At 45.5% G+C, this 13,568-nt stretch overlaps 1 protein-coding gene across 3 annotated transcripts in view; it reads right to left on the reverse strand.

Annotated features, from left to right (window-relative positions):
* Window positions 1–12,981, reverse strand: part of PCSK6 (proprotein convertase subtilisin/kexin type 6) — a 120,685-nt gene extending 107,704 nt beyond the window's left edge. For 2 of the 3 annotated variants that reach the window (XM_065411497.1, XM_065411496.1), the window contains exon 1: window positions 12,820–12,981. In XM_065411497.1, coding sequence (XP_065267569.1) covers window positions 12,820–12,981 — 162 coding nt within the window. The remainder of the gene's footprint in view (window positions 1–12,819) is intronic. The other variant, XM_065411498.1, reaches the window with a different exon arrangement.
* Window positions 12,982–13,568: the final 587 nt, after the last annotated feature.

Genomic DNA, 13,568 nt, shown 5'->3' on the forward strand with positions numbered 1-13,568 from the left:
ATGGTTGCAAAGCATCCAAGGGGCTGGCAGAAGCCACATGCTGATGGAGCTTGGTTGTTTCTCAATTATTGTGCCTAGGAAAGGGAGATTAGAGGTGGGTCAGTAGTAAGGGAAGACATCTGTATCAAGTGTGGGCTTTTTGAGGATCATGTGGACAATCGCGTATCTCAGGGAGATTAACAGACTTGCTTCTCTGAAGGAGGCATCGGAGATTTCAGTTAGCAGTAGACACAGCTGTTCTTTGTTAATTTCACCATATGGGAGGGGCACAGATCTGATTTATAAGCAATGGCTCCAGGAAACAAAGGGCTACTACTATTTCAACATGCGTTACAAGGCCACACGCCGTCAGGGGTGGTGGCGTGGATAAAGCCATTAGCCCCAGATTTGAGTCACTGCCTTACTGAGTTCTCCCATGTATGGCTGATTGTTTCTGCAAAGTAGGATGAAAGCTCTTTGCAAAGGTCGGCAATTGGATCTACTGTCTAGTTTGATTAGCTTTTTCACCAAGTTGAATAGCTCTGTTGGACATGAGTTAGCAGCCTAGGTAGAAAGGCAGAAGGTTCTCTCTGCTGACATATTCTTGTAAGAAGACTTCATGCTGGTAGCTGCTGTATTGAGAGAGGGTTTTGAGCTACTGGCGTTCATGTCATCTGCCTATATACTGCAGATAACAACTCATTGGTGAGCCACAACTCATTGAAACAACTCATTGGTGAATCACGGTGATCTCCCTGCTTGATTCAGGAGGAAAGGACAACTTGGGGCCAAGGCATTGACAACTGTGGTCGTTAGATGGATGTGTTAATATAGAGAATTCAGATGGTTTTGTGACTGAAGCAGCTTTGTCGCTTCCTTTCCTTGAAGGAGCACAGGGAAGGCCAGCTAGTAAGAAGACGACCAGGAGGCAGGAACCTTTGTAGCACAAAAATAAGGGGACATCAAATGAAAGTACAGACGTGGCCAATTAAAAACAGATTAAAGGGAAATACTTTTCCTGTGCAACATGTAACTAGCCTGTGGAACTCAATGCTACAGAATGTTGTTGAGGCCATGAACTTAGCAGGATTCAGAAAGGAATTGGACATTAATTATGTTAACTTAGGGTATTCTTTATATCCATATAAACACCAACAAAAATGTTGGAATGGATATTAAACCTCATGCCAGTCTAACTATTAACACCCAGAACAAGACTTAATTGGGTGGTAGATCATCCCCCCCATCTGCCTACTGCAGGGTCTTTGCACCTTCCTCTGAATCATCTAGTGCTGGCCACTCCTGAGGACAAGACACTGGATTAGATGGGTCTCAGGTCTAATCCAGTCTGGCAAATGCTACTTTTCTGTGTGACATCTCCAGAGTCCATTCCTAGGCAGAAGATTAGATCCAGCATGTGTCCGATTGAGTGGATGGGTCCGGAGAGGACTGGTGTGAAACCCATGGTATTCATGCAGGCAAGGAATTTGGTATTTTCTATATAAATGTCATAGTCACCAAGAACCATGAACCTGGGGGATTCCAGCACCATGCTGGGCAGCAGATCCAATTTGTTCCTGTATGAACCCTTCAGAGAATTTGTTTGGAAATCTGCAGAACACTCAGTCCTAGCTTCCTTTTGTCCATAGCCTCACAGACAGTCAATGCATTCTAAAGGATTTTGCATTTTGATTTCTGGGCTAAGGAGGGAGAGGGATAGCTCAGTGGTTTCAGTGGTGGGCCTGCTAAACCCATCGTTGGGAGTTCAATCCTTGAGGGGTCTATTTGGGGATTTAGGGCAAAAATCTGTCAGGGATAGTACTTGGTCCTGCTGTGAAGGCAGAGGACTAGACTCCATGACCTTTCAAGGTCCCTTCCATGAAATAAGGTATATCTCAATTTTAAAAAAGTCTTCAAAATCTAAGGCTGGAGAGGAACATGACCTCTATCCTGCTTTGTCTTCTCTTTGCCATCTTTCTTTCTTTGTGTTGTACTGAGTAGCCTGTTGGAAGTAGCTCAACTACAACAGGGTTGCTGGCAGCATTAAACCAGATCTTGGTGATGCAGGCAAGGTTGGGTAGTTCATCCAAAAATCAGAACATGGATGATGCAGATCTTGTTGACTGTTGACCTTGCATCCATCCGGAACAGATTGAGGCAGTTGACTTTTGCTGGCCTGGTGGTTGGCATTTTGAATGCAGTACTATATGGTGTACTATATGGTGCATATACTATATATGCATATATATGCATATATATGGTGCATTTAGAAGCAGGAAATATTTGGCAAAATGGCTCAACTTCGAGGTGTTGTGTCCATCACAAAACCCTATGTATCAGAAGGTCTTTACTGCACCAAATCTAGTGAAGTCATGCACTACTTGGATGGTGTATTCTGTTAATGAATATACGTAACACAAGGTTTTCTAAACCAAACCTAAATTAAGAAATTCTATTAACAAGCAAATGGGATTCATGATAGAGTATTTTATCATGGGTCATAACAGAAAGGAAATGATTTAGCACAATAGGGTGACCAGATATTCTGATTTTATATGGACAGTCCCAATATTCAGAGCTTTGTCTTATATAGACGGCTATTACTCCCCACCCCCATCCTGATTTTTCACACTTGCTTTCTGGTCACCCTATAGCACAAAAACCATCTGTCCGTCTAAAATCCTTAACCTGCTGCCAGGGTATATTGAGCCTACAAGGATAGATTTAATACAAGGACTATAAGATTGCTGAAGGTTGGGCTTTGAAAAGTTAGTTAGTAGAGTTGTGTAAAGAAAAATAATTTTGTTTCACAGGGGATTTAGATGTTTAAAAAACTGGTTTAATTCCAGTTAGGAACGAAAACCAAACATTTAGAAATTCTCCAGAAAACGGAACGAAGCCCTGATACCAGGGCAGTCCGCCTGGCTGGCTGCCTCAGAGCTATGGACCTTGGAAGCCCTGGGGTCCCCAGCAGCCCACCAGCTGGGGAACTGGCTGGAAATCAGACAGGTTTCCATCGGAATGCTGAGTTCTGCTTGAGTTCTGTCGGAACTTTGATGAACTTGAACAATCTTGGTGGAATGTTTTGATTGTTGCAGAATCAGCAAATACTGAGGAAATGTTGGACTTTTTCTGACCAGCTCGATTAGTTATGCTTGAGACATAGTAGCCTCTTCAACACCTACATGGACACACCCTGATGATAAAGTTATATTCCTCACCAAAAAAAGCAGGTTATCTGTTAATCAGCACATTTATCAAAGATCTGAAGTAAATATAGAGTCACTGCTGATTAAAATCTGTGGATGACAGAAAGATTGGCAGCAGTAAATGATTAGGAGGACAAGACAGGCATACAGAGCGATCTGGATCACTCGGTAAGCTGGACCCATTCAAACAAAATGTATTCAGATGTATTAAAACACAGTCATACATCAAGGAGCAAGGAGTGCAGGCCATACCTACAGAATGGGGGACTTCTACCCTGGGAGGCAGGGACGCTGGACAGGATTTAGGAGTAGAGCTGGTCTGAATCTTTTCCCCCCCCTTGTAGAAATTTGATAACTTTTTGTCAAAAGTTTACATGGAAATTTTCAAGTTCTGGGTGAAATTCCAGAAGTTTTAGGATGAAATATTTAAATGGAAAAAAAAAAACTTCCCACAGAAAGTAGACACTTTTCATAAAATATTGTTTCATCAAACATCCTATTTTTCATTTTAAAAAAATAGTTTTGCTGGAAAATGTTTGACCAGCTCTATTTTGGGGTCATAGAAGACAAATAATTCAGTGTGAGCTCCCAGTGCAAAACTGCAGCAAAATGGACCAATGCAATCCTTGGATGTTTAAACAAGGGAGTTACGAGAAGGAATAGGGGGTGATTTTTACCTCCGTATACAGCCATGGTGAGAGTGATACTAGAATCCTGTGTCCAGTTCTGGTGTCCACATTTTACAAAGGATGTGGAAAAATTGGAGAGGGTTTAGAACAGAGCCACAAAGGTGATGTGAGGGAGGGAGAAAGTGCCTTACAGTGAGAGACTTAAAGATCCCAATCTGTTTAGCTTATCAGAAGAAGATTGACTTGATTGCAGTGCACAATTACCTGCCCGGGAAGATAATAAGGGCTCTTCAGTTTAGTGAAGAAAGGCAAAGTAAGAGCCAAGATCTGAAGCTTAAAGCTAGACAAATTCAAATTAGAAACACGGCACAAATGTCTGCCACATTCCCAAGGGAAGTGATGGAGTCTCCGTCTCTTGAGGGCTTCAAATCAAGACAGGATACCTTTTTAGAAGATATGCTTGATTCAAACACAAGTCGTTGCTCAATGCAGAGGTAACGGTAAAATTCTATGGCCTGTATTATACAGGAGGTCAGCTTAGATGATCAAATGATTTCATTTAATGTGGTTTACCATAATGGTATAATCCATACCGGTATAGATGTAATTACAAACTAGATGGGGAGGGAAACTAAATCCCAGTAAGTGAACTACTTATCTTAAATGGTTAAAAAAAAAAAAAAAGAGGCTAAAGCAGTTGAGAAACTCAGCAGTCTGGGAATTTCCACATTCAGTGAGGAGGTGTTGGTACAGCCATTTTGTATACGGAGATATACCTATCTCCTAGAACTGGAAGGGACCCTGAAAGGTCATTGAGTCCAGCCCCCTGCCTTCCCTAGCAGGACCAAGTACTGATTTTGCCCCAGATCCCTAAGTGGCCCCCTCAAGGATTGAACTCCCAACCCTGGGTTTAGCAAGCCAATGCTCAAACCACTGAGTGATCCCTCCCCCCTCTGAGTGATCCCTCCCCAAAAGATTTCATAAATGCAGTATCTTCAAAAATGTCTAGGTCACAAGAACATTAACTCAGAATGAGACAAGGAAACTACCGTCTACATAATTAGAATATATAGCAAACTGAAGAGGAGACCAACCAATACTAAAAATGCTGACACCTCGTTAGCCTCAGCATCAAAGGACAATCAGAGTTGGCATAAAGCAGGGAGCTATAAAGCCCATCTATGTGGTACTCAAAGAGAGAAAATATTGCATCTCTCAGGGTTGTCGTACATAGGTTGCCAAATTGTCATGGAAATTTATCAGCCTCAGTGCAAAAATTGACTTGTCTACTATTAGCATGATGATGATGACATTTTACTTGCTCATTTAAAAAAAAAAAAAAAAAAGTCAGTCACCCCTGTAAGAATGTTATACAGCTGTACTAATCTAGGCAGGAGGTTATTCTAGGATAATGTATGTACCTCAGAAGCTCTGTTCCCAAAGCCTGGGAATGCTGTGTCTGGCCATATAGATCACTAGAATCTCACAGGAATTTTAGGAGCATGCTTAAGTGTTCATTTTTTTCCCCTACGCAAGTTTACTACTTCCCACAGCTATTGATCTTGATTCCTCTGACATTATATTTCTGCCAAGGACGCGGCTCCATCAGCATGGGAGGTGCTCATTTAAGCATGGGGTCGATTTTAATTTTCTGAATTGATTAGCAATTTGGAACTGTGGCAGAAGTTTGAGAGGAATTTATGTTTATTTCGAGCCAACCTGGGTTTGTACTTGAAGAAAAATGTGAAGCACAGTTTCTTGCTAATGGAGGTAAATGAAGCCCTGATGTAAAGTCTCAGGTCAACGCTGCCCCGCTCAGCTTGTTTATGTCTGCAGTGAGTAAGTCAGAAACAATGAGGAAGTGTTTCTTTCCTTGCCATGCCATCATTATTACAGTAAGGATATTGATGGCCTGGTTTCCATGGAAACACGTGTCTGCCAATTCCATCCTATGAAGTGTGTGAACAGCTAGAAACTGAAGGAGTTATATTCATCCCCGTTTTAGTGAAAATGGATTAAGGACCTTATGCATCCTGCCAGGTCTGCAAAATATTCCAGTAGGTTTGGATGGTGTTAGAATCCAAGATTGTTTATCTTATGAAGGGTTTTTTATAACAGACTACGAATAGTGATTTTTGAAGTTACAATGAACTAACGTTCCTTAGAAGTGAAAGCCAAGTATAGCAGTCTTTAGAGTCTTGGCTTCATAGATCATATTCTTCTTAAAAGCACCGTCTGTGGAATTTTTAAGTTCTCCCTCTTCTAGCCAGAATTTAACAACCGATTCTGATCGCACCCAGGACACAATTTGGAGTAGTTAACATTATTACACTGGTGGAAATGAGAGTTGCTCGATTTAATTTTCTCCATTTGGTCATATTTCTGTGCATCGTAAGCTCTTTTCTGCCCATCCTTATTACCCACTGGCATATGGCTTGCACTCAGTCTTTTCCAACGCTGCTAGCTCAGCAACCTGCTCATCCCAGGTCATGCCTCATTCATCTGACACTGTCCTGCCCACTTCTTCTCCCCACCGTTCCCTCAAGGTCTGCCCTGCTTTTACCACCCCACTTAAGACCCCGGTTTGCCACCCTTGCTCCCAGCGAGCAGCATTTCGTGAGTAGCCCCAATGATGGCAGGAGGACAGACTATTTGCAAAGGAAGGTACTAGCACAGCATGATAAAGGTGGTAGAACAGGGCTCTTCTTTTACATAAATGTTATTGCATTATGTAATCTGAATTAATATTTACTATATACAATGGGAGGAAGGGGAAATAAACTAGAACCAACCAGACTGTGCCTATCCTGAACAAGCCAAACTCCAGGACTTTGGTCACATCTCACTCTCCAGCACCATTTCTCTCTTTTTGCCTGTCTACTGTCAAACGGCCTAATCCTGGGCATACTGCTTGCTACGTAAGGCATGATCCTGAAATCAGTGGGGCTTTTCATAGTAGTAAACACTATTGCTGGTGTTTCCATAATTGGACCCCCTGATTGGGAACGCTCTGGGTCAGGAACTGTCTGAAAATCACTTTGCAAATCTACAAAGTTGCATAAACAAAAACAACCCAGAGAAGTGTTCTCAGTGGCATTTGAATCCCGCTGCTTTGTTACAAAACTAAGGTAAGATATGGCCACCCAAAACTTAATTCCAGTTGTGCAACTGTCAGCAGCTATTATTGTAACCACAGTCATTTAAAAACCGATTCAAAAGCACTTATAGCATTAAGACATTTCCATAGAGTTGGCTCTGGGCCAGGCTCCTTTTTTGGGCTTCAAACCAAGGTGAGAGCACCAGGCAAAACAGAGAACATACAGAAAAATCTAGTACGTAAATATGTCCCAAAAGTAAATCCACAACAACTAGCTATGCTCTTCAGCCAAAGCAAAACAATCCTGTCTCTAAACAATGCCTGTTTGTGCCATCCACTGTGTACTAGATGAGCAGAAATGTATTGCCCTCAAGAGATGGCAACCTAGCTTCGCTCTCTCAAATATTGTATTAGAACAGTTCCAACATAGCTGCTCCAGGGTAACAGTTAATATATCCTTGAAGCTCCGCTCCCAGGGACCAACAGAATCCTGCTAGTGTAGATCAGGGCTGAGGAGTGTTGTCACAGGTGTTAAGAATGAGCAGGATGTTTGATTGGTTATTTTAAGTTTTCCTTTCTTTAATTTAAAGGATTTGTTTCATTTAAAACACAAATCAAATTAGGGTTCCAGACCCATCTATGAACATTGTTTTCCATACAAAATTTCACACTGTTATGACCTGAAAGGCTTCCCCCCTAAACTGCCACATGCCAATTGTTGTGACAGTCAAGTCCCATTCATTTGGGGGAAGAGACAGTAGTTATGAGAACGACATTCAAAGCCCCAAAGCAATTTTTATATACAACTTCTAGGATTTGGTCATTTCAGAATTTCAAATGCCTAAATGACAATGATGACAATGCTTCCAGCAGAATCTTGCCCTATAGAAAGGTTAATCTGTGTTTTAGACAAACAGAGTAGCACCTGGGTTCTAATTACACCTCCCAAGAATGGATGAGCACCCAGCAAGCTCACTGAAGTCTGAACCTCACAGAATTAGGCCCTAGAAAGGTTGGGTTTGTCCATTTTTGGCGGTGATTGAATGATGGTATAAACTGTAAATCCTGCCTAATTTGGGGATAAAAAGCATAAAATAAAAAACCTCACCCATGTATCAAAACTCCAAATAAGGCAATTGACTAAGTCGCACTGCCAACCATGCACACTGGATATTGCTGCATCACACATTGTCCGCTCTCTTAATTCTGCAAACAATGTTATGGGAAGCATGACTCACAGGGTAAAGTTTGTACTGCAGGGATCGGCAACCTTTGGCACGCGGCCCATCAGGGAAATCCGCTGGCGGGCTGGGATGGTTTGTTTACCTGCAGCATCCACAGGTTCAGCCGATCGGAGCGCCCACTGGCCGCGGTTCACCGCTTCAGGCCAATGGGGGGCTGCGGGAAGCGGTAGCCAGCGCATCCCTCGGCTCACGCTGCTTCCCGCAGCCCTTGTTGGCCTGGAGCAGCAAACCGCGGCCAGTGGGAGCCGCGATCGGCCAAACCTGCGGACACTGCAGGTAAACAAACCGGCCAGGCCCGCCAATGGATTTCCCTGATGGGACGCGTGCCGAAGGTTGCCGACCCCTGTTGTACTGCCTGTGGGCTCCTTCTGTTAAACAAGTGTGAAGATCATGTGAAAATTAGTTTTTAGCATCCCAGATTAAAATCATCTGAAATTCTGAATGAATAGAGATGAGCCTGTCCCCTGCTAGGAATACAATCATTAAGAAAAGAAGTGTACGGTTGCCTTGTGTGGGATGAGACAGTGTCAGGTTTGGTGCCCTTTTAACCTTTAGAGTGTCCCTTTAACTGTGGAAACGCAGGAGGGAATCCTGGCTCCGTTCAAGTCGATGACAGAAATCTCTTTGACTTCAAGTGGGACAGGTTTCAACTCCAGAGTTCATCCGAAACCCCAGCTGAGAATCAAAACTTGGATAGATCCATTCTCCACCCCCCACGCCTAAACCCCAACCAATGCAAGGCTAAACTGAGACCCCCTCCTTAATGCAGTCCCTCTGAGTCTATTTGTATTGCTGCACGCTTTTATGTAAGGTCACTCTCCATTGGCACGCTAACACTACACCAGGGGTCGGCAACCTCTGGCACGCGGCTCGCCAGGGTAAGCACCCTGGTGGGCCAGGCCAGTTTGTTTACCTGCCGCGTCAGCAGGTTCGGCCGATCGCGGCTCCCACTGGCTGCGGTTCGCCGCTCCAGGCCAATGTGGGCGGCGGGAAGCTGCAGCCAGCACATCCCTCGCCCGCGTCGCTTCCTGCAGCCCCCATTGGCCTGGGATGCCAACCCCTGTACTACACGTTACTAAAAAAATGTGGTCATGAAGATGAGCTGAGTATGAAGATCTGGATTACTTGGAAAGTTGGACACAGGCAAACCATATGCATTTTAATACGGCCAAAAGTAGAGTCATACATCTAGGAACAACGAATGTACCTCATACTTCTGGGGACTAAGCAGTGACTTTGAGAAGGACTCGGGCTCGTGCTGAATAATCGGCTGAACATGGGCTCCGAAAGTGACGCTGTGGCCAAACGGGCTAACATGAGCCTTGAACGTATAAAGAGGGGACTATCAAATAGGAGGTTACACTGCCTCTGTATTTGGCACTGGTGCAACTGCTGCTGGACTCCTGTGTCCAGTTTGGTGTCCACAATTCAAGAAGAGTGTTGAAAAATTGGAGAGGGTTCAGAGAATAGCCAAGAGAATGATTACAGGATTGGAAAACTGGCCTTAAAGTGAAAGCCCCATGGAGCTCAATCTGTTTTGTTTATCAAAGGGAAGGTTACGGAGTGACTTGATCACAGTCTGAGTACCTACATGGGGAACAGAAATTTGACAGCAGAGGGCTCGTCAATCTGGCTTATAACAGTAGAAGACCCAATAGCTGGGACTTGAAGCTAGACAAATTAGGAGTGGAAATAAAGTGCAAAATTTTTAACAGTGAAGGTAATTAAATAATGAAACATTTTACCAGGGTCGTAGTGGATTCTCGCTCACTGACAATTATTAAATCAAGATGTAGTGCAAACAGGAATTAATTCAGAAAGTCCGACGGCGTGTGTTATACAGAAGGTCAGACTAGATGATCACAATGATCCCTTCTGGCTTTATAATCTATGCATCTGGATCATTTAGGTATTGGGTACCTCATCTGCATGATATTTCAGCCTATAAACACAGGTTATAGGGCCACACACAGGAGTTGTATGATGTAGGCAAAGCCTTTGTGGCCACATAAAAGCATCACAGATCTCAGATGAGGATACTGCAGGAATCTTGATCTGGTAGTTTGTGTTTATACTTCAATGTTAGTTATTTAATTATACTAAAAATGGGACATGTCGAATTGGATTATAATTTATAGTGCAGTCCAGGAGATACTTTTAGCACCCAGACATATTGAATTGCCACCTGGACAGAGAAGCACTGAGCTGGGAACACACTGACCAGGCAGACTGTAAGCAATCAAGGAAAGCACTAAACTCAGGCTGAAACCCCGAGGAATGTTTAAAGAAGAAGATTTACGAAGTTTTGAGAGAAAACAAAGTTGTTTGAGGAAAGTAAAATGTAAGCCACAGAAGTGCTTCAAGGGATGTATGGCAAAAGTTGATAATGTTCTGCTAGATTTTAGATAAACTACAGCCAGCCAAGTCAAAAGTTTGTTAAGTCCACAAATATAAGTTCAAGTGATCAAAATTACTTTTACAGAACAGCAAACATTACCAGGATCAAGATAATAATAATTAATGGAGATAGCCTATCTCCTAGAACTGGAAGGGACCTTGAAAGGTCATCAAGTCCAGCCCCCTGCCTTCACTAACAGGACCAAGTACTGATTTTACCCCAGATCCCTAAGTGGCCCCCTCAAGGATTGAACTCCCAACCCTGGGTTTAGCAGGCCAATGCTCAAACCACTGAGCTATCCCTCCCCCCCAATAAATAAAAAGCAACAGAGGGTCCTGTGGCACCTTTAGTCTTAAAGGTGCCACAGGACCCTCTGTTGCTTTTTACAGATTCAAACTAACACGGCTAGGGTGACCAGACAGTAAGTGTAAAAAATCAGGACAAGGGGTGGGGGGTAATAGGAGCCTATATAAGAAAAAGCCCCCCAAATCAGGACTGTCCCTATAAAATCGGGACATCTGGTCACCCTACACACGGCTACCCCTCTGATACTCAGTATCAAGATAGGAGTTATAACACAAAGAAAATTCTATTTAGATTAAGCAGTACCACACTTTACTGTTTTCTGCAGGGATAATGACACAACTACATTTAAACACTGCATGGTACTATGGTTTGAATTACAAAACGAGTTTATCTGTAACTTGATTTGATCCTTTATGGCTGTAGTTTGCATACATTCTTTAACCACATCTTTCTCTTTTTAATCTCACCAGGAGACTATACATTACAATCTCATAATCACTCACTGTGTGCACTACAAACCTCACACTTAATTTCCCTCCTCCATACCATCCATTCCTACTTGCAAGGGGGCTTCGTTCATTTTGGATTTAGCCATCTCTTCTAAACCCTAAAGCTCTTCAACGTTTACCTGCAAAAAACAACATGGATGGTGTTTTGCTCTAGCCCCCTTGATTATTTACAAGCTTTTTCCCTCTCACCAGAATATGTTCTCACATTTTGTTCTGTACTTGAAATGTACAAGTCCCATTTGGAGAAGGGCTGGGTGTTTTCCATAGATTTGCTATGCCTGTTAAACTCTATTAATTCCAGTCCTACTGCTACCTACACCAAGCAACCACTATTATAGAAAAAAACCCTACTCATGAGATCATTTCAGAGTTGCTCCTAACAGTATTAAAAGTTAGTTCAAGCCATTACAAGCCGTTAACAGAGCTGAATCAAACTTGAAATTTCCCCTAAACTGTAGAATAGTCCTATCCAGTCCAGAACTTCTTCACTCTTCCCAAACCAAAACTCAATCTAGTTCAAGCACAAAGTGGGCATGAAAAATACACGAGGCTTCATAAACCTGTTTAAATTGATAAGGGCACATTGGGCGCTGCAAAAATTAAATATTGATTCCTTTCCACTTCGCTGCTTCCCCCGGATTTAGGTAACTAATGGCCCATTTTGTACATCTGTTTTCACGTCTCAACTAGCGCACACTTTTAACCATTAACGTTAAATAAAGCTAGGCGTTCCTAATCATGGGAAAACGCTCCAGCCGCCAGCCTGCCAAGAGGAAAAGGCGTCCAGCAGTCCTGAACTTGGGAACAGTCGCTTACAAGGAAGGATCCGCTGATCTGCAGAGAGGCAGAGATGGTGCGAACAACACCAGAGAGAGACGGGGGTCGGCGGGGCCTGATCCTGCCGCCCCCCAGAAATCAATGGCAAAACCTCAGTGGGGCCAGGCTTTGACTTTAAGCGTCCAACCAGATGAGAACCTCTGCTGCCTTTTCGGCACTTGCGCTCGCCCCTTAGCTCTAGCTGGACTTTTAAACTTCCAGGTGCCCGCTCGGGGCGAAGCCTTTGCCAGCAGTGAGAGAAGGGGTTGGCCGGCCTTGCGGCCAAAGAACACCACTTGTTTAAAAACCCCGCAGCCTTTCAACAACTTCCCTGCCCGCCCCGGGGACCTGCCCGGGCTCAGCCTGCGGGCTGGGCACCCAAGCCCCTGCGCTCTGCGCCCTGGACCCGAGCTCGCCCCGTTCCCAGGGCGCACGGGGACGCTGCGCTCCGGAGCCACGGAGAGAAAGTTGGAAGCGCTGCGCGCTCGGGCACAGCCAGCTACCGGCTCCTGGAGCCGGTGCCCGCGGGCAGGGCAAAGGGGCAGAGCCGCCCCCGGCCACTGGGGACAAGCCGCCCGCCCTCTCTCCCCATCCACCCAAAGTTGGCAGCAAAGGGGGTGCCGGGCGCTTACCTGTCCCAGGTTCACGTAGCCGTAGGCGGAGGCCAGCCTGGCTGCCTCGCCCGGCCCGCCCAGCACCTGCACTGCCCAGTGGTTGGTGTAGACAGGCCGGGAGGGCGCAGCCAGGCAGGCGGGCAGGGCGAGGAGCAGCAGCCAAGCCGCGGAGGGGCGCATGATCGGGCGGCGGGCAGCGGCCCCGGCTCCGAGGAGACGCTCCGGCTAGCCCGGCTGGCGCGCTGCGGGGAGACGCTCCGGCTAGCTCGGCTGCCGGTGCCGTACCGTGGCTGGGCGGTGGGGGGAGCTTTGGCTTTTAAAGCGGCCTCGGCTGGGGGTGGCTGCTGCGGGGAGGGGGCGGGGGCTGTTCTGCCCGCCTGGGGAAGGGCTCCGGCCCGGGGCGCCCCAGGTGCCCACACGGAGCCCCTAGCGCTGGGAGACGGGGCCCCCGGGCAGGGAGCTGCCACCTGTCTTATGCTTCCTGCCTGCCCCCCCCCCCCAGGGATGAGTTACCTGCCTGCCCAGGGAGTGGCCTCACCTCCCCAATACTCTGCGCCAAGAGATCCGGGGAGGGGGGGAGATATTGGAATAATCCGCCCTTCCCCCCAAACTCTGTCCTGAATAACCCTTAGGGTACAGGGCGGCAGAGTCATAACTCACCCAGCACCACTGGGGCAGGTGGCCCTGTCCATGGAAGTAATAGGAGACGATCAATGCCCGGGGAGAAGCCCATCCAAGCCCCACCTACCTACTGTCTTTTGAGCCCC

The sequence above is a fragment of the Emys orbicularis genome, chromosome 10 (assembly GCF_028017835.1).
Source record: "Emys orbicularis isolate rEmyOrb1 chromosome 10, rEmyOrb1.hap1, whole genome shotgun sequence".
NCBI lineage: Eukaryota > Metazoa > Chordata > Testudines > Emydidae > Emys > Emys orbicularis.